General features: G+C 46.7%; 1 protein-coding gene, 1 long non-coding RNA gene and 1 pseudogene across 2 annotated transcripts; 2 read left to right on the top strand and 1 right to left on the bottom strand.

The window, feature by feature from the left end:
* Positions 1–600: 600 nt before the first annotated feature.
* On the top strand, positions 601–5395 carry LOC128583518 (uncharacterized). Its single transcript, XR_008379483.1, has 3 exons — positions 601–861; positions 2210–2348; positions 4902–5395. It is a non-coding gene; the product is annotated as an uncharacterized LOC128583518 (long non-coding RNA).
* Positions 5396–6469: 1074 nt separating this feature from the next.
* On the bottom strand, positions 6470–11897 carry LOC128583480 (BEN domain-containing protein 6-like; annotated as a pseudogene).
* A 456-nt stretch (positions 11898–12353) lies between these two features.
* On the top strand, positions 12354–13694 carry LOC128584426 (leucine-rich repeat-containing protein 37B-like). The gene has a single exon (XM_053589391.1). It carries the CDS (start codon positions 12615–12617, stop codon positions 13692–13694), a length of 1080 nt encoding a protein of 359 aa, XP_053445366.1. The 5' UTR covers positions 12354–12614.
* Positions 13695–18909: the final 5215 nt, after the last annotated feature.

The raw sequence follows: 18909 nt of genomic DNA, 5'->3' as shown, positions 1-18909 counted from the left end.
TTGCCCTGGGTAGAGTGCCGTGGTGTCGTAACTCATAGCAACCTCCAACTCTTGGGCTTAAGTGGACCTCTTGCCTCAGTTCTTCTATTTTTAGTGGAGACAGCCTCATTTTTGCTCAGGCTGTTCATGAACTCGTGAACTCAAGCAATCCACCTGCCTTGGCCTCCCAGGGTGCTAGGATTACAGGCATGAGCCACCAAGCCCAGCCTGACTATAAGCTTTGAACACCTGGGTTCAAGTTCTAACTCAATCTCTTCAAGATTTTTTATGTAATTTAGGTTTTATAACCAGAGAGATTTGAAGATGGTTAATATTTCTAAGCTACAGTCATTTTCTCTGCAAAATGAAGTTAGTAATTCAACCTACCATATGGGAGATAATTGTATGAGTAAGTGAGGTGACAAATGCAAAAACTCAGAACTATGCTTACGTAGTAAACAGACAAAATATGTTAACTATTATCAGCGTTGTTTTCTACCTGAATAAATAGATAAATGAATTCTGTTGAAGAGAAAGTTTATTAGATTATGTTTTTTGAATTAAGAATTCAGTTTCAGCTTTCATTTCCGGCATTGATATTGGGTGAATATGATTCCTATGTAGTACACATAATTGGCTGCTTTCCTGTGAGCTGTGAAAGTGGTTGTGCTATTGAATGGCACTGATTGTGTCCCTGTTGAGTTCTACAGCATTGTGACTGTTACAGGAAACTTGATGAACAGGAAGTGCCTGAACAGAATTGCTGTCTGCTTCGTAGCCCTGAAGGGTCAGAGACTGAAAAATCAGAGATGGCCCTGATAAGTCTCAGCCTTCCAACCTGGGCAGCCCTTCTACTGGAAGTCTTACTTCCCTGCTCAGCAGGTAGACTGTTTTAAAAGAGATGGCCCTGATAAGTCTCAGCCTTCCAACTGTCAAGTCTGAGTAATAACCTTCAAGCACCAGACTAGATGTTTGTGTTGTTTATCTCTCCCTAGTATGCAAAGATATCCCTCATACATACACAAAATCCTTAGACCAAAAGCCTATGGCTTTAGTTTGCCTTGAAGGAATTTGTATTGTCTACAATATATAGGCCAGTTTCTACCAATAAAATGTTCAAATGCTGTCTATCTGCGAAGCTTTGTATATTGTATTTGGTGGAATTTTGGTTCCTGGGGAGTCAATACTTGTCTCTTGCTTCTAATATGTCTACAGGGGTCTCTATCCCAGGTTTGAACTCACTTTGACCCTCATTTTGACCCCCATTTAATGCCTTAGTATTTAATCATATTATGATTGAACTTTTTTTATTTTGAGACTGAGTCTCACTCTGTTGTCCAGGCTATTGGAATCAGCCTAGCTTATAACAACTTCAAACTCCTGGTTTCAAATGATCCTCCTGCCTCAGCTGCCTAAGGAGTTGGGACTACAAGTACTGCCACAATGCCGGCTGGGTTTTTTTTTTTTTTTAATTTTATTTTTGTCTTTAGTAGAAACAGGGTCTCACTCTTGCTCAGGCTGGACATGAACTCCTGAGCTCAAGTGATCCTTCCACCTCAGCTTTCTAGAGTACTAGGATTACAGGGATGAGCCACCATGCCCAGGCATGATTGAACATTTTTGTTTTCACATTTTTTATTTCCTACAAATTGTAAATTCCTTAGTTCCTGCCTGTAAGATCATAAAGTTTTTTGGACCAAACACAGTTGATACTTCATACATATTTTTAATAAATTGTTATTGTTGTGCCCAAGTCACGAGATCCCCCACATAAATCACCCGGAGACCAAGTCTTTATTTATAAGCTTGAGCCTGGGCTCCCTGGTCCTGGTGCAGCAGGAGAGCAGAGAAACCCTGATCTTGAAAAGGAGGGAGGATTTTAAGGGTACAGAAAGGATAGAAAAGGGAGGGGGTGTGAGGTGAGCTGCTGGGGCGAGCTAATAGGGGTCTAGGGGACTGAGCAGTATTTGTCCTTGGGTGTCTGGGAGAGTGTTGCTATCACTCGGAGCAGACATTATGCAAGGGCACAGATCATGGGGCAAGGACAGGGGGGCAGGGAAGGGAGCAGGTTGCCTAATGCCTTTGGTATGCAGCTGCAAAATGAAGACTGAGGGACAAGATGAAGTTAGTTTTAACAAAATGGAGTTAACTTGGTCCTTACAGTTATGTTAAAAATTAAAATGTGAGATGAGGAAATTTACAGGAAAATGCCCTTATTTTCTGCTTTTAGAAATCAAAAGAATGTCTCATTATGGTGTTGCATTCGAGAATCGGAATCACCAAGAGAGAGCTGGACACCGATGCAAATCACATGAGGGCATTTATTCAGGCTCGAACCAAGGCTGTCGGCCTTCCCCCAGACGCAGCTGGTGAGACCTAGAGCCCAGAGCCCTGTACTCGTCATGGGCTGGGGGTTTTATGCAGTGGATATGGGGTGAGGGGCATGGGAAGCAAAGTGTGGCCTTTGGATTGGTTATCTCTTATGCCTATACTAGAATTTAAAGCTGATAGGGTCCCGCCAATCTCAATGGCCAGAAGGGTGGGGGTGGGGTGGGGAGAGTTCTGACACACTCCGGGAGATAGGGACACATCCCAGGAGATAGGGCTATCCCTTTATGTTCATCTACATGGAGATGAAATGGTTTTGTAATATCAGGGAGTCCCAAAGTGGGGGAAGAGAGCAGAGCAGTCTTAAGTTCTCTTTCTGTTGTCCATTCGAAGGGGTGTCCCTCCCTCATGGCTTCATAGAGGGGTTTTGCAATTTCAGCAAAGCCTGGTACCCAAAGTCAACAGAACCCTGCAGACCCCAAAAACTCTCGCACTTGCCTGGGGTTTGTTGGGGTTGGGATCTTAAGTACAGTCTGCTCCCTGGCCTCAGTGAGCCATCTCTGTCCATCTTTAAGGGTATATCACAGGTAACTCACAGTTTGCTGACAGATCTGGGCCTTCTTTGCCGATGCTCGATATCCCCGTCCCCCACTCCCCCCAAGTGTGACGAGCAGGTCTCAGTTAGTCTCTCCCACCTGGGGTTAGGGATTCTAGGCTAATTGAAGAGAAGACTTTTTAAGTCCCCTAAAACAGGATCCCAGGAATTTGAGCAGAAAGTAATTATTGACCTAAGTGTGATTATGCTATAGCTTTTAAAAACTATTATGCCTTTCTAATGTAGCTTATTACCTAGAATTCAACATCTACTTATCTTAGATGGAATATTTTGCTGAAGATCCTTTCTGTAAATCAATTACAGTCATGTGCCACCTAACAAGCTTATGTCAACAATAAACTACATATGTCATGGTAATCTCATAAAAATATAACAAGGCTATACAGGTGTACCTTTTAAAAATCTTTTCTACTATATTTTTACTGTATCTTTTCTATATTTAGATACACAAATACTTCACCACTGTGTTATAGTTGCCTGCCATATTTAGTACCATAACATACTGTACAGATTTGTTACCTAGGAGCAATAGGCTATACCATATAGCCTGGGTATATAACAGGATACACGTATACCACCTATACCACAACAACTAAATTGCCTAATGCATTTTTTTAATTAATTTATTTTTATTGTTAAATCATAGCTGTGTACATTAGTGCAATCAAGGGGTATAATGTGCTGCTTTCATATACAATCTAAAATATTCTCATCAAACTGTTCAACGTAGCCTTCATGGCATTTTCTTAGTTACTGTATATAGGCATTTAGTAAGTTTCACCTGTACCCATTCTAAGATGTACCATAGATGTGGTCCCACCCATTACTCTCCCTCCACCAAAACCTTCCCCCTCCCTTCCCCTTCCTTGGCCCTTTCCCCATAATTGCATTTTTTTTAATGATGCATTTTTCAAGCTCCTCCTCATATGGCAAGCAATGCATAACTGTATGTGAAGTCCCTTAATTAGGGACTAAGTTGCTAAAGTAATTTCTAAAGTTATCATTATTTACTATGTATGAGATTTTTTTTTAAGGAGCCAAAAATGTGTTTTGTGTCAGGGGAACTTAATTTGGGGCTAAGTTTTTGATTATTTAACTTGCTCCAGAGTTGCAAAGTGTTTTGTTTTGAAGAAGGGAGTGAAAGAGAAAGTGGTTGAAGTCTGAAAAAGTATTTGAAGTTTTATTCTATTTAAGGCAAATTATTATAATTCTATTTAAATAAAACCAGTAAAGAAAATGTCAAACTTTAAGAATACTAGTTTCTTCCCAGCTACTCGGGAGGCTGAGGTAAGAGAATCGCTTAAACCCAAGAGTTTGAGGTTGCTGTGATGCCACGGCACTCTACTGAGGGCCACATAGTAAGACTCTGACTCAAAAAAAAAAAAAAAAAGAATACTCATTTCCTGTGAAATGTGAGAGGAAGGAAGAAAGTCAGCACCAATTTCAGAAATCTGATTCTAACAACAGGTCATCTCTAAATGAGGTAAATCTTGGAATCACCTCCAACTTTAAAACCATTACTGTGCACCAAGTCATATGCTAGATTCTGGGAAAAAGACGAAGTACTATTTTATCTCCAAGTGAGAGAGACAAACCTCTCTCCTGTGTCTGCACCCATATTAGAATTCTAACAGTCCTCACTTCTGCTCTCCAAACTTCAAATAAGGGGTTAGAGCCAAGAGCCAGGACTTTAGTAAAAGCACCAGAAATATTCTCAGAGTTCCACATTTTCCTAAGAGTGATACACACTGAAGAGTTGTGAAATAAGTCACTTGGGTTCTGTTATAGTAGTATTTGAAGATAATAATTTAACATGCTGACTTTAACACACTATGTGTCTTTCTCCATGTGTGCGTACAGGATAGACCTTCTAGATTATTGACTGTGTTTGCCCATTGCTGACCTAAAGGGCTATTCATTTGCAGCAATACCTTCTCTGCTAAGTTGAATTGCTCAACTCTTAAAACCCTTCCTACAGAAATTTCAGAGTCATCTCTGATTCCATGGCAGCCCCCACATGATAGAGTGGTGAATTAATTGTCAAACGTGGAAGAAAGGATACTGAAAGTTGAGCAGAAATGGCAACATTTTGGAGTAAATAACCAATGGAACAAATGTGTGTTCTGCCTGCCGCCCTAACTGGTGCTCATTTTTTTTTATCTTTTCAGTGGGATTTATTTACGTTTAAGTAAAAGTAGCAAATGTTACATAAGTTATTTCTTTAAGAACATTTAATTTATACAACTACATTGTTATCAAGCAACATTTATGGAATGTGCCCTGGATCTGGGATATTGAACTTTGTAACTATTGTAGCATTCTCTTTTCCAAGTTTAAACATGACCTTGTGCAGTGAAGAAGCATGGCTTCTCATTGTAGAGTTATCATGTATGACAACCTGACCTGCAGGAAGGCTTTGGGTGTTTAATCTTCTATTGATTTACAAAATGATTTGTGTGTGTGATTATTCAACCCATATGATTGTTTCAACACATTTTTCTTCTGCTGTGATTAAAATAAATCAGCTAAAACTTGCCCCGGCCCGCGGGGAATTCAACGGGGACCTGGGAAACAAAGGGGTCAGTCGAATGAGGGGACAAGAGACACGAAAGAATGAGAGCAAGTCAAGAGTCTGATCAAGCTCCGAAGAGTTTATTTTTCAGCTGGGCTTATAAGCACACAAACGAGGAAGTAACTAAGGGCTATTCCTAACAGGGCGGGGAGGGGGCTAGTTTCTGGAAAATTACTAGGAGAAGGACCCTAAGGCAGCGGGTGCATTTTTGAAGAGATATGCAAGGGGAAAGTACCGTTGCTGTTTATGGTTGAATTCCTGAGAATAGTTTGCTCGTAAAATCAAGATAGCAAGGGGCATTCTTGTGATATGTTTTGGCTCCCGGCATCTCCTCCCTTTTAGTTTTTTAAATTGTTGGGGTCTGTCAGTTGTCAGCGTAGAAGAGAGGGCATTAACCTTTTGGGGGGAAGTATTGACCTGATTCCTCCCGCGGGCATAATGACCGCATGATAAGTTTGAGCGTCTTTTGGGGAGGAGAGGAGAAATTTTTACCACGCTAACCTCTATGCAAATCAGGTTTGCTTCCAAGGGACTCAGAGAGGCTGTTTATGCCTTCCCTCTGCAGTGTCTTTATTGCACCCCGTAAAAAGGTACCCAGGTTGTACTCACATATGATGGTGAGTCAACGTGCATAGCTCTGAGTGCTTACGCGGTTCCCGGAGGAATATCTTCGTTGTTAGGTTAGGCAAGGCCCCGGTCTGCAAGGTCGAGTCTATGATAATGGACTTGAATGGGTTTTGATGCCAGGGAGTCAATCTGTGATTTGATAAAATTCATGATTTTGTTAAGAATAATGGGTCCAAGGGTGATTATTAATAGCAAGAATAAGGGGACCTGCAAGGGGCATGAGTAAGGAGTACATGGAGGATTTCCATCACTCGTTTGCCTCAGAAGAAAATTTTTGTTTTTGTAAATCTAAGCTAAGCTTATGAAGTTTGTCAATCTGTGTTTTCATCGGTCGAATTTTAGTTAAATAAAAGCGCCAAGCGAAGGGCTTGGTAACTGCTGGAACAGGTTGGCCCAGTGCCGGAAGGCAGAAGATCAGGAGATAAGGCAGCATCATGGATGGAAATCCGTGGTTCTGGAAGGGAAAGGAGAAAGATAATCTCAGGGAGGTTTTTCTCCCTGGATTTTAGAATTGTTATCAATTTGTTTTACTAATCTTTCAGGCAGCCATCTGGCTGCATTTTCTTTCATATTTGGACTGCACATAATTAGTCTTAGTTGGGCCAGGATGTCTCTGCCCCAGAGATTGACTGGGAGGCCAGGCACAACATAAGGTTGGACAGTACCAGTGTTGCCTTCCTCGTCTGTCCATTTGAGGATTTCAGCACTCTGTTGGGGGTTGGAGGTTTGGCCAATACCCCGGAGATGGGTTAGGGAAGTAGTGAGGGGCCAGGAAGGGGGCCAGTATTTACTGGCGATTACTGTGGCGTCTGCCCCAGTGTCAAGTAACCCTTCAAAAGTTTTGCCGTTTAGTTGTAGCTTAAGGAGGGGTTTTTCTTGTGTGATTTGTCTGACCCAATAGGCATCAGAGGAACCGAGGTTATGAGTACCCCGGGTTTTTAGAGAATAAGGATGGTTGGAGGGTAAGAGGGGAAGTAATATTAGCTGAGCTATTCTTTGGCCTGGGTGAATGGTTATAGGGCCGAGGGAGGCGGAAGCAAGTATTTTAATTTCTCCGGCGTAATCGTTATCAATGATGCGGGGGGAATAGTGAGGCCTTGTAGGGTGGTACTGGCACGGCCAAGAAGAAGTCCGAAAGTGTTGGGGGGCAAGGGACCATAAACCCCAGTAGGGAGGATTTGGATGCCCATTTCAGGTGTTAGTATTGCGCTGGTGGAGGAACAGAGGTCCAGTCCTGCGCTGCCGGCAGTTGCTCGGGAGAGGGAGAGGAGGCTTGGACTTGAGGGGGCGGGTTTTAGGGGACAAACCTGATAGCCCCAGGGGTTTGTGCCCGTTTGGGGGCCAGGGGCTGCCCCCGTAGGAAGTTTCCCTGCTTCTGAGGTAAGGGATTGCCTTGGGCGTCTGTTTTTGAATGGCATTCGGACGCCCAGTGTTTGCCTCGCTTGCATCCTGGACAAAGAGTGGGCGGTATGGGTCGTTCGGCCTTAGGGGCCGTGCAGTCTCTAGAAAAGTGTCCTGGTTGTTTACAACTAAAACAAGTTTTTGGGTTGTTTCCCTGAGCGAATTCTTTAAGGGCGGCTCCAATAGCGAGTCCCATGGAGTGAGCGGTGCCGATACCTGCACAAAGTTTAACATAATCAGAAATGGTCTTGCCGCTGCGGTGAGGCCGTATGGCGGCTTGACATGCAGGGTTTGCATTTTCAAATGCGAGATGTTTAATGAACTCGCTTTCATTTTCTTGTTGGCCGACGAGCCTCTCAGCCGCATCGGTAAGGCGGCTGATGAAATTACTATAAGGCTCGTCAGGGCCCTGTCGAATGTTGGCCAAGGAGGTAGTTGCCGATCTCTTGGGAGGGAGCTTTCTCCATGCTTTAAGGGCAGCATTCTGTATTTGGGCCAGGAGGCCGGGGGAAAATTTAGCTTGTATGATGTTACTATCATAGGGACTATGTCCCATGAGTTTATCCCTAGTCCATTTCTTGGAGGTCTTATTTTCGAGATTACGGGCTGCTGTTTCTTTGCAGTTATCAGCATATTCGGTTCTCCAGAGGACATAATCACCTCCAGGCAGGGTGGCACGGGTTATAAAGAACCAGTCATTTGGGGTGAGCCACCGCTCGCTCAGAGATTCAACTATAGATATAGTGAAAGGGGCTGTGGGGCCATAGAGGGACACAGCAGATTTTAATTCTTTAACATGCTTGAAATTCAAGCGACGATACTGCTGATCGGTAGTTTCAGCTTTTTCAGCATCTGAGTCAGAGGCCTCGTGGTCATTATCTGAGGCTTCATCTGCCGAGGGGTGTTCATCCCCATCAGAGGGGGGTTTTGGTTCTGATTCGGAAGGGGGATTCCCTTTTATCTTAGTTACAGGAAAGGTGTGCAGCGCCTTTAAAGGTTTTTCTTTTGAGCTATGTTTATGGAACGTTGGGGTGGGGGGGGATTTTTAGCTCCAATTCTAAAGCACGTAACTCTTGAATGAGTTTTAAATGTTTCTTCCTTGTTTGGAGTAAGTCGTTAAGGGAGGAGACCTCTTGACATAGTTTGCGTTTGACATTTTCAATTGGCGTATCTACGCCTAGAATTGGAGCACAAAATGGAGGGGCAGAAGCATAGGAAGGGGGATGATTTAGGATGGAAGGGAAGGGAGGCCAGTCAGAATGGTGATACTTAGCGGCCTCCTCTTCCCGGGTGGTCGTTTCTTCGGGGGAGAGGGAGTTGGGAGGGGGCTCCTCAAGGGAGGGGTATAGGGAATTAATAGGAGGTTTGAGAGGTTCAGGATTGGGGGGAGTGTCAGACTCAGGCATAGGAACAGAAACAGAAGGGCAGGCTGAGGGTGGTCTGGAGTGTTCTTTAAGCACCTTTTCTCTTTAACAACTTCTTGGATATCAGGCCATTGGTTGTAAGTTTTTAAAATATCATAGATCAAGTTCCAGTAGGAAAATGCATGAACGGGGATTTTTTCGGGGCCAAATGTTCTATAATAATCTTTTAGACAATCACCGACTCTAGTCCATCTCAGAACATCAATAGTGCCTTCTTGGGGGAACCAAAGACAGATATCACCAATAAAAACAAAAAATTTATAGAGATCTTTTTTCTTTATCCGAATTCCTCGTGTCTTGAGGGACTCCTTGAGTCCCTGAATAAACAAGTCATGTTTACTTAACGTTTGTCCCATAAACTCGTTGCTTTCTCTTACCTTGACGGATCAGACTCGCAGGTGGGCAATTCTGCGGCGATCTCAGTGCGGATCTTCACTCACGTCCTTCTTGTGGCGCGGCGATCACAGTGCGGATTTTCACTCACAACCTTGGTGTTGCGGCAATCCAATGATAAGGGTACCCTTACTGGCAGCAACGTTCGATGACACCCCCGTACCCTTGCCCCTCGTCGGGCGCCAATTGCCCCGGCCCGCGGGGAATTCAACGGGGACCTGGGAAACAAAGGGGTCAGTCGAATGAGGGGACAAGAGACACGAAAGAATGAGAGCAAGTCAAGAGTCTGATCAAGCTCCGAAGAGTTTATTTTTCAGCTGGACTTATAAGCATTCAAACGAGGAAGTAACTAAGGGCTATTCCTAACAGGGCGGGGAGGGGGCAAGTTTCTGGAAAATTACTAGGAGAAGGACCCTAAGGCAGCGGGTGCATTTTTGAAGAGATATGCAAGGGGAAAGTACCGTTGCTGTTTATGGTTGAATTCCTGAGAATAGTTTGCTCGTAAAATCAAGATAGCAAGGGGCATTCTTGTGATATGTTTTGGCTCCCGGCAAAAACTAAGCTGTTTAGCAACATAGTCAACCAAATAGATATGACGTTATATCTTCTATAGGATGTCTTAGGCGATATTGATGTTTTATATTACACATATGTAGTTAATATACTTTGGGCAATAAAAAGTTAAAACATGTCTGGTAAACAAACAAAAAGGAAATTCTGAAAATCAATGCATTGTTTTAATAATCCCCCAAACCTGGATTTGTGTGTGTGTGTGTGTGTGTGTTAGAGTAGAGTCATATTAAAATATAAAAACCTTGACACCTGCAAGATTTTTTTCATATTCCTATTTTATACATTTTTAGATAATGGAATAATTCTATAATTTTATTGCTAAAATCTTACTACTTGTTAGTCATGATTATCAGATTTTCATTATTATCTGAATTTGCTGCTCTCATATTTGTGAACATCGATTATTTCACTGTTTACTTTTCCAAACATGTACTTACACTAAGATTCAAACACTCTAAAGAGGAGTCATTGATAATAATAAATGTATAATGATCAGTTGGGACGATGAATAATCTTAAAGATTGAAATTTTTGTTGCTATGATAAGAATTCTGACTATCCAGTTAAGTTAGCTGTACAGAGTAGTATGGGGGGATCAGGAAATGCATACTTCCAAAAAATGATATTGCACGCTTATTTGATTGGGAGAAATTCTCTGGTCTGATGCATCACTGGTATTTAGGAGGGATTCTACCTACATGCAGCTTCTTCAGCGAGCTTGTTGGTCCCTCAGGGAGCCCAGTGATGATACGATGTCTTACAGCTTGTCACTGCAGATGTCTGTCTCTGCTCACTGCCAGGAGGGTTGCAGATTCTCCACAAAATCCAATGCTAGATTTAGAACTGAAGGAGCTTTGTTACAGATACCTGTAATACCAAAATAATCTACTTAATATCCTGAGAGTTAGGATTTTTGCTTAAATTTGGCTTCTTGGTACAGTTGTTTAGCTTTTGCCCTATCATACTCCTAATTGAAACATCATCCGTATTGGTAAATAATTGTTTTGTTACTCCTATGATTTCTTGCACTTCATTCTGATTCATAGCTGGTTTTACGGCTTTGTCCCTTGAAGTACAGGATTTTGTTCCCGTCAGGCTGTGTGTGGCCATATATTCATTTGTGTATAGCACTTGCATTAAGTCATTAATAAACTTCTGAGGCTTGCTCTTATTACAACGGGCAATCTGCCATTTCTCAATCTTGAACTGCTTCTTATCAGCCTGATGCTCTTCCTCAGCCTTCAAGGAAACTGGTGAACTGCAATTAGAATTAGAGTTACTGCATGTTGAAGTAAATGAGTCTGGGGAGGAGTTGTTTGTTGCTCTCCAGAGGGTGGATGCAGACGTAGACGTGGTTCCTACACCTTTAAGCAGGGCTTCTGCCATACCAACCAGCTCTGCAAACTGGGTGACTGCCTGTGGTAACACTTGAAGCATGACCAAAGACTGTCCAAGTCCGCTGTTTTCTTTTCGTGTTTGTTAGTTTTCTTTCAGGCTTTTTATTTTGGTGCACAATTCCTCCTTAGACAGTTCTGCTAAGGGCTCTTCATCCTCACTGGAGATCTCACCGGGCAGAAAGGCATTTCCCGAATATGGGTCTCTCGGTCCTTTATCCAGGTCATTATTTGCATGTTCTGAGTTCATTGTCTCTGTCCTTTTCCCCTTTCTTTTTCTAAAAGCTTGAGTATTGGCAATTTCATCTGTTGGAAAGATCATCTGCATTTTCTCAATTTGTTATCAAAGATTTTCTGAGATGGTAGGAGGAAGGAATGTCCATGTAGATGATGCTATTCTGCACGTGGCCCAAAAGTTAATGTTTTCCCGGGCTGCGTGCTCCAAAGCCCCAGCCTCGGGGCGGGGCGCAGGGAGGTGGGAGGTAGGGGGAGCACCGCCAGGAGGCTCCCGCCAGTGCCTCGCCGTTCCCCCTGGCTCCGTGGCACCCCCTGACGCCGGACTCCCCAGCAGTTCGGCCTAGTAAGGCTGGACAGGCGAAGGCCCCAGGTGTCCACCAAGCCAAGAGGTGCCTGGCCAGTGCACCTGAGGACAGTGCGGACAGGCCGGCGGCCCCACGGGAGTGCGCTGGGCGCTGGGCGCTCAGGCCCGAGCGCAGCCTGCGGCCGCCGCCGCAGCTGCCGCAACTGCCGCAGCCGCCGCAGCTGCCGCAGCCATGTCCGCGCACCCAGCAGCAGCCTCCTGGCCGTGGTGTCCAACTGGTGATCATTTTGCAGGTCAATTGTGTTTCTTGGAAGCAGTACTGCTGGGGGGAAGAAGAATATCTCTGGGATTTCAGCTTGGAGGAAGACGAGTTCAGGCTGCCAGAACCGAGCTAGCACTTCTGAATGTGCCAAGAGGCGAGGCTCTGTGACGTCCTTGGGAAGCTCCGGCGCCCCTACCATAATGGGCTGCTGGAGTCCTGAGGCTACCCTAGTCAGTGGCCGAAATCTTGCTCTGCTAAGGGCGGGAGGGATGTTCTGGTGTGAGACAGTTGTATCTCTGTGGGGAGGGGGTTTGGGCTCAGGGACTGTGGGCAACAGCTCACCCTGACGGCATGGAGCCAGCCCGAGCTTAATAAAGGTTGCTGCGTAAACAAAGGTTGTCGTAGATAAAGGGTGGGGGCGGGGCACACAGTTGCAGTGGGTGCTCGCGCTGCGGAGCTGCCATAAGAGTTCCGGCTCTCATTGGCGCCGGAGCCTCTGGACATTATGTCCCTACTGCGACTGTGGACCCCACGGGTCCTTCTCACGGAGCAATTGTTGTGGCTGCTGATACAGGCAGCTGCTATTTGGAGGTGGCCCCCTGACAGGGTCCAGCCTACCTCCGAATCCCCAGGGCCAAAAGAGCCCTGGTCTTCCCTCTCTTCGGATCTCTCACCCGAATCCCCTCATGTGCCTACACCCCCAGCAGATCCTGGGGACTTTGATTACCTGGGGTCTTCTGCTCCTTCCCACTTGTTGGCTTCACCTCAGGAGTTGCCTGAGAATTTGGCTCCATTCCCGGACACGGATTCAGCTCAAGAGCTACCTCAAGGGCCAGATAGGGTTACTATTCTACGTCGTCGGCTTCTGAGGAATAAGCTAAGGAGACGACGAAGCCCTCCAGAGGTGGTTCCAACGCCCGGTTGGGATCAGAACCCAGTCCTAACTCTGCGTCCTCAACTCATAAGGAAGATTCAAACTGTAAGTCCAGATGAGGTTACAGCTCACCAGGCATTTGAAATACTTGTTCCACCTCTAGATAGTCACAGTTCAAAACCAACAACATTCATTGTTTCACCAAAGAACCTGAAGGAAGATCTAGCTCAACATCCACAGCTCACTAAAGTTGTTGGAGCTCTAGACCAATTTGAATCAAAATCTCGGTCTTACAAACAAATTCTGCAGAATGACGATTATACAGATCAAAGTATGGATTTACTTTACCCTGGCAGCATACCTCTGGGATTTGTGAGAAACCCAGAGGTGGCTCAAGAGGCCCGTGCACAAGGTGAACTTTCTCAGTTCAATGTAAAAGATGAAAGTCGAAATCCAGAGACCCCTGAGGAGATCCCATCCTCTTTACTCCATCAAGAAACCCTAGAAGAGTACCCTGAGGAAGTAGAACCTTTAACTGAGCAGCAGGCCTCAGCTCAGGCTCCACAGCCTTTTGAGCAGGTAGAACCTTCTTTAACAGAGCAGGAGACCTCAGCTCAGCAGCCAACTAATACTGACGAGGATGTGTCTCAGCCAGTGATACATCATGAGGTAAATGTTCCATCTCAAACTCGGGCTGAATTTATCATTTAGTCTTGCCCAAAGTCACAGTTAAACCTGTAGATCTGGAGCTTACACTAACTTCAGAGTCAAGTAACAACATTGAACCTACTTTAAGCCAGCAGCAGGCCCCAGCTCAGCCTCCAGAGCGCCCTGAAGAGGTGGAACTTTCCTCAACCCAACAAGAGGTCTCAAATTTTGAGTAGGTTGGACTGTCCCCAACCCAACAAGAAGGCCCAGCTCAAAACGTAGAGTACCCCCAAGAGGTTGAACCTTCTGCTACACAGCAGGGAACCCCAGCTAAGCCTCCAGGCCTTCCTGTGGAGGCTGAGCCTTCCATTAGTGAGCAGGAGCAGCCACCTCAGCCTTTTGTGTCTCCTGGGGAGGCTGAACATTCTCAAATCCAGCAGGAGGTCACAGCTCAAGCTCCAGAGTCCCCCATGGAGAATATAGCTCAAACACCACCTAACCATGAGGTGACAGTTCAACTTCCAGGTGAGGATCAACCTTATCTTTATTAATTGCCCAGTGTTACAATTAAACCTCCAGATGTGAAGGTTACCATAAATTCAGAGCCTACCGAAGAGACAGAACCTTCTTTAACGCAGCAAAAGACCCCAATTCAGCCTCCAGAGGATCCTGAGGAGGTAAAACCTTCTGCCACCCAGGAGAAGAACCCAACTCAGCCTCCAGAGCATCCTGAGGAGGTGAAACCTTCTGCCACCCAGGAGGAGAACCCAACTCAGCCACCAGAGCATGCTGAGAAGGTGAAACCTTCCGCCACCCAGGAGGAGACACCAACTCAACATCTAGAACATCCTGAGGAGGAGAAACCTTCTGCCACCCCACAAGAGACCCCAACTGAGTCTCCAGGCTTTCCTGCAGAGGCTGGACATTGCCCCAGTGAGGAAGAGAAGCCACCTCAGCCTTTTGTGTCTCCGGGGGAGACTGAACCTTCTCAAATACAGCAGGAGGCCACAGTTCAAACCCCAGTGTCCCCTATGGAGAATTTAGCTCAAACTCTACATAATCATGAGGTGACAGTTAAACCTCCGGTTGTGGAGGTTTCCATAACTTCAGAGCCTGTGACGGAGGCTGAATCTTCTTCAGCCCAGCAGGAGACTCCAACTCAGCCTCCAGAGCATCCTGAGGAGGTGAAACCACCTGCCATCCAGGAGGAGACCCACACTGAGTGCCCATGGTTTTGTGGGTAGGCTGAGCCTTCCCCCAGACAGCAGGAGCAGCCACCTCAGCCTTTTGTGTCTCCTGGGGAGACAGAACCTTCTCAAATCCAGCAGGAGGTCACAGCTCAAGCTCCAGAGTCCCCCATGGAGAATGTAGCTCAAACTCCACCTAATCATAAGGTGATATTTCAACCTCTAGGTGAGGATATACCTCATCTTTATTACTTGCCCAATGTCACAGTTAAACCTCCAGATGTGGAGGTTACCATAACTTCAGAGCCTACCAAAGAGGCCGAATCTTCTTTAACCCAGCAGGAGACCCCAACTCAGCCTCCAGAGCATCCTGAGGAGGCACAACCTTCTGCCACCCAGGAGGAGACACCAACTCGGCCTCCAGAGCATCCTGAGGAGGTGAAACCTGCTGCCACCCAGGAGGAGAACCCACCTCAGCCTCCAGAGCATGCTGAGGAGGTGAAACCTTCTGCCATCCAGGAAGAGAAACCAACTCAGCGTCTAGAACATTTTGAGGAGGCAAAACCTTCTGCCAACCAGGAAGAGACCCCAACTGAGTCTCCAGGCTTTCCCGCAGAGGCTGGACCTTGCCCCAGTGAGGAAGAGCAGCCACCTCAGACTTTTGTGTCTCCGGGGGAGATTGACCCTTCTCAAATACAACAGGAGGCCACAGTTCAAACTCCAGAGTCCCCTATATGTAGAATATAGCTCAAACTCTACGTAATCCTGAGGTGACAGGTGAATCTCCGGATGTGGAGGTTTCCATAACTTCAGAGCCTGTGACGGAGGCTGAACCTTCTTCAGCCCAGCAGGAGACTCCAAGTCAGCCTCCAGTGCATCCTGAGTAGGTGAAGCCACCTGCCATCCTGGAGGAGACCCAAACGGAGTGCCCATGCTTTTGTGGGGAGTCTGAGCCTTCCCCCAGTGAGCAGGAGCAGCCACCTCAGCCTTTTGTGTCTCCTGGGGTGACAGAAACTTCTCAAATCCAGCAGTAGGTCATAGCTCAAGCTCCAGAGTCCCCCATGGAGAATATAGCTCAAACTCCACCTAATCATAAGGTGATATTTCAATCTCTAGGTGAACATCAACCTCATCTTTATGACTTGCCCAATGTTACAGTTAAACCTCCAGATGTGGAGGTTGCCATAACTTCAGAGCCTACCAAAGAGGCCGAATCTTCTATAACCCAGCAGGAGACCCCAGCTCAGCATCCAGAGCATCCTGAGGAGGCACAACCTTCTGCTACCCAGGAGGAGACACCAACTCGGCCTCCAGAGCATCCTGAGGAGGTGAAACCTGCTGCCACACAGGAGGAGAACCCAACTCAGCCTCCAGAGCATGCTGAGGAGGTGAAACCTTCTGCCATCCAGGAAGAGACCTCAACTCAGCGTCTAGAACATTCTGAGGAGGCGAAACCTTCTGCCAACCAGGAAGAGACCCCAGCTGAGTCTCCAGGCTTTCCTGCAGAGGCTGGAAATTGCCACAGTGAGGAAGAGCAGCCACCTCAGCCTTTTGTTTCTCCGTGGGAGATTGACCCTTCTCAAATACAGCAGGAGGCCACAGTTCAAACTCCAGAGTCCCCAATGGGGAATATAGCTCAAACTCTATGTAATCATGAGGTGATAGGTAAACCTCCGGATGTGGAGGTTTCCATAACTTCAGAGCCTGTGACGGAGGCTGAATCTTCTTCAGCCCAGCAGGAGACTCCAACTCAGCCTCCAGAGCATCCTGAGGAGGTGAAACCACCTGCTATCCAGGAGGAGACCCAAACTGAGTGCCCTTGCTTTTGTGGGAAGTCTGAGCCTTCCCGCAGTGAGCAGGAGCAGCCACCTCAGCCTTTTGTGTCTCCTGGGGAGACTGAACCTTCTCAAATCCAGCAGGAGGTCACAGCACAAGCTCCAGACTCCCCGATGGAGGATATAGTTCAAACTCCACCTAATCATGAGGTGACAGATCCACCACCAGGTGAGGATCAACCTCATCTTTATTACTTACCCAATGTTACAGTTAAACCTCCAGATGTGGAGGTTACCATAACTTCAGAGCCTACCAAAGAGGCCGAATCTTCTATAACCCAGCAGGAGACCCCAACTCAGCCTGCAGAGCATCCTGAGGAGGCACAACCTTCTGCCACCCAGGAGGAGAAACCAATTCAGTCTCCAGAGCATCCTGAGGAGGTGAAACCTTCTGCCACCCAGGAGGAGAACCCAACTCAGCCTCCAGAGCATGCTGAGGAGGTGAAACCTTCTGCCACCCAGGAAAAGACCCCAACTCAGCCTCTACAACATCCTGAGGAGGCGAAACCTTCTGCCAACCAGGAAGAGACCCCAAGTGCGTCTCCAGGATTTCCTGCAGTTGCTGGACCTTGCCCTAGTGACGAAGAGCGGCCACCTCAGCCTTTTGTGTCTACGGGGGAGATTGACCCTTCTCAAATACAGCAGGAGGCCACAGTTCAAACTCCAGAGTCCCCTATGGAGAATATAGCTCGAAATCTCCGTAATCATGAGGTGTTAGGTGAACCTCCGAATGTGGAGATTTCCATAACTTCAGAGCCTGTGACGGAGGCTGAATCTTCTTCAGCCCAGCAGGAGACTCCAACTAAGCCTCCAGAGCATCCTGGGGAGGTGAAACCACCTGCCATCCAGGAGGAGACCCAAACTGAGTGCCCATGCTTTTGTGGGTAGGCTGACCCTTCCTCCAGTGAGCAGGAGCTGCCACCTCAGCCTTTTGTGTCTCTTGGGGAGACTGAACCTTCTCAAATCCAGCAGGAGGTCACAGGTCAAGCTCCAGAGTCCCCGATGGAGAATATAGCTCAAACTCCACCTAATCATGAGGTGACAGTACCACCTCCAGGTGAGGATCAACCTCATCTTTATTACTTGCCCAATGTTACAGTTAAACCTGCAGATGTGGAGGTTACCATAACTTTAGACCTACCAAAGAGGACGAATCTTCTTTAACCCAGCAGGAGACCCCAACTCAGCCTCCACAGCATCCTGAGGAGGCACAACCTTCTGCCACCAAGGTGGAGACACCAACTCGGCCTCCAGAGCATCCTGAGGAGGTGAAACCTGCTGCCACCCAGGAAGAGAACCGAACTCAGCCTCCAGAGCATCCTGAGGAGGCAAAACCTTCTGCCACCCAGGAGGAGAACCCAATTCAGCCTGAACAGCATCCTGAGGAGGCGAAACATTCTGCCAACCAGGAAGAGACCCCAACTGAGTCTCCAGGCTTTCCTGCAGAGGCTGGACATTACCCCAGTGAGGAAGAGCAGCCACTTCAGCCTTTTGTGTCTCCGGGGGAGATTGACCCTTCTCAAATACAGCAGGAGGCCACAGTTCAAACTCCAGAGTCCCCTATGGAGAATTTAGCTCAAACTCTACATAATCATGAGGTGACAGGTAAACCTTCGGATGTGGAGGTTTCCATAACTTCAGAGCCTGTGACGGAGGCTGAATCTTCTTCAGCCCAGCAGGAGACTCCAACTCAGCCTCCAGAGCATCCTGAGGAGGTGAAACCACCTGTCATCCAGGAGGAGACCCACACTGAGTGCCCATGCTTTTGTGGGTAGGCTGACCCTTCCCCCAGACAGCAGGAGCAGCCAGCTCAGCCTTTTGTGTCTCCTGGGGAGACAGAACCTTCTCAAATCCAGCAGGAGGTCACAGCTCAAGCTCCAGAGTCCCCCATGGAGAATATAGCTCAAACTCCACCTAATCATAAGCTGATATTTCAACCTCTAGGTGAGGATAAACCTCATCTTTATTACTTGCCCAATGTTACAGTTAAACCTCCAGATGTGGAGGTTACCATAACTTCAGAGCCTACCAAAGAGGCCGAATCTTCTATAACCCAGCAGGAGACCCCAACTCAGCCTCCAGAGCATCCTGAGGAGGCACAACCTTCTGCCACCCAGGAGGAGACACCAACTCGGCCTCCAGAGCATCATGAGGAGGTGAAAGCTGCTGCCACCCAGGAGGAGAACCCACCTCAGCCTCCAGAGCATGCTGAGGAGGTGAAACCTTCTGCCATCCAGGAAGAGACCCCAACTCAGC

Source organism: Nycticebus coucang, chromosome 4 (assembly GCF_027406575.1).
Source record: "Nycticebus coucang isolate mNycCou1 chromosome 4, mNycCou1.pri, whole genome shotgun sequence".
Classification (NCBI taxonomy): domain Eukaryota; kingdom Metazoa; phylum Chordata; class Mammalia; order Primates; family Lorisidae; genus Nycticebus; species Nycticebus coucang.
The sequence above is the reverse complement of the archived record's forward strand: the minus strand, read 5'-3'. Positions and strand labels throughout refer to the sequence as shown.

What these genes read in the sequence shown, in the direction of transcription:
- LOC128584426 (XM_053589391.1), top strand. Translation starts at nt 12,615, where the DNA reads ATGTCCCTACTGCGACTGTGGACCCCACGGGTCCTTCTCACGGAGCAA.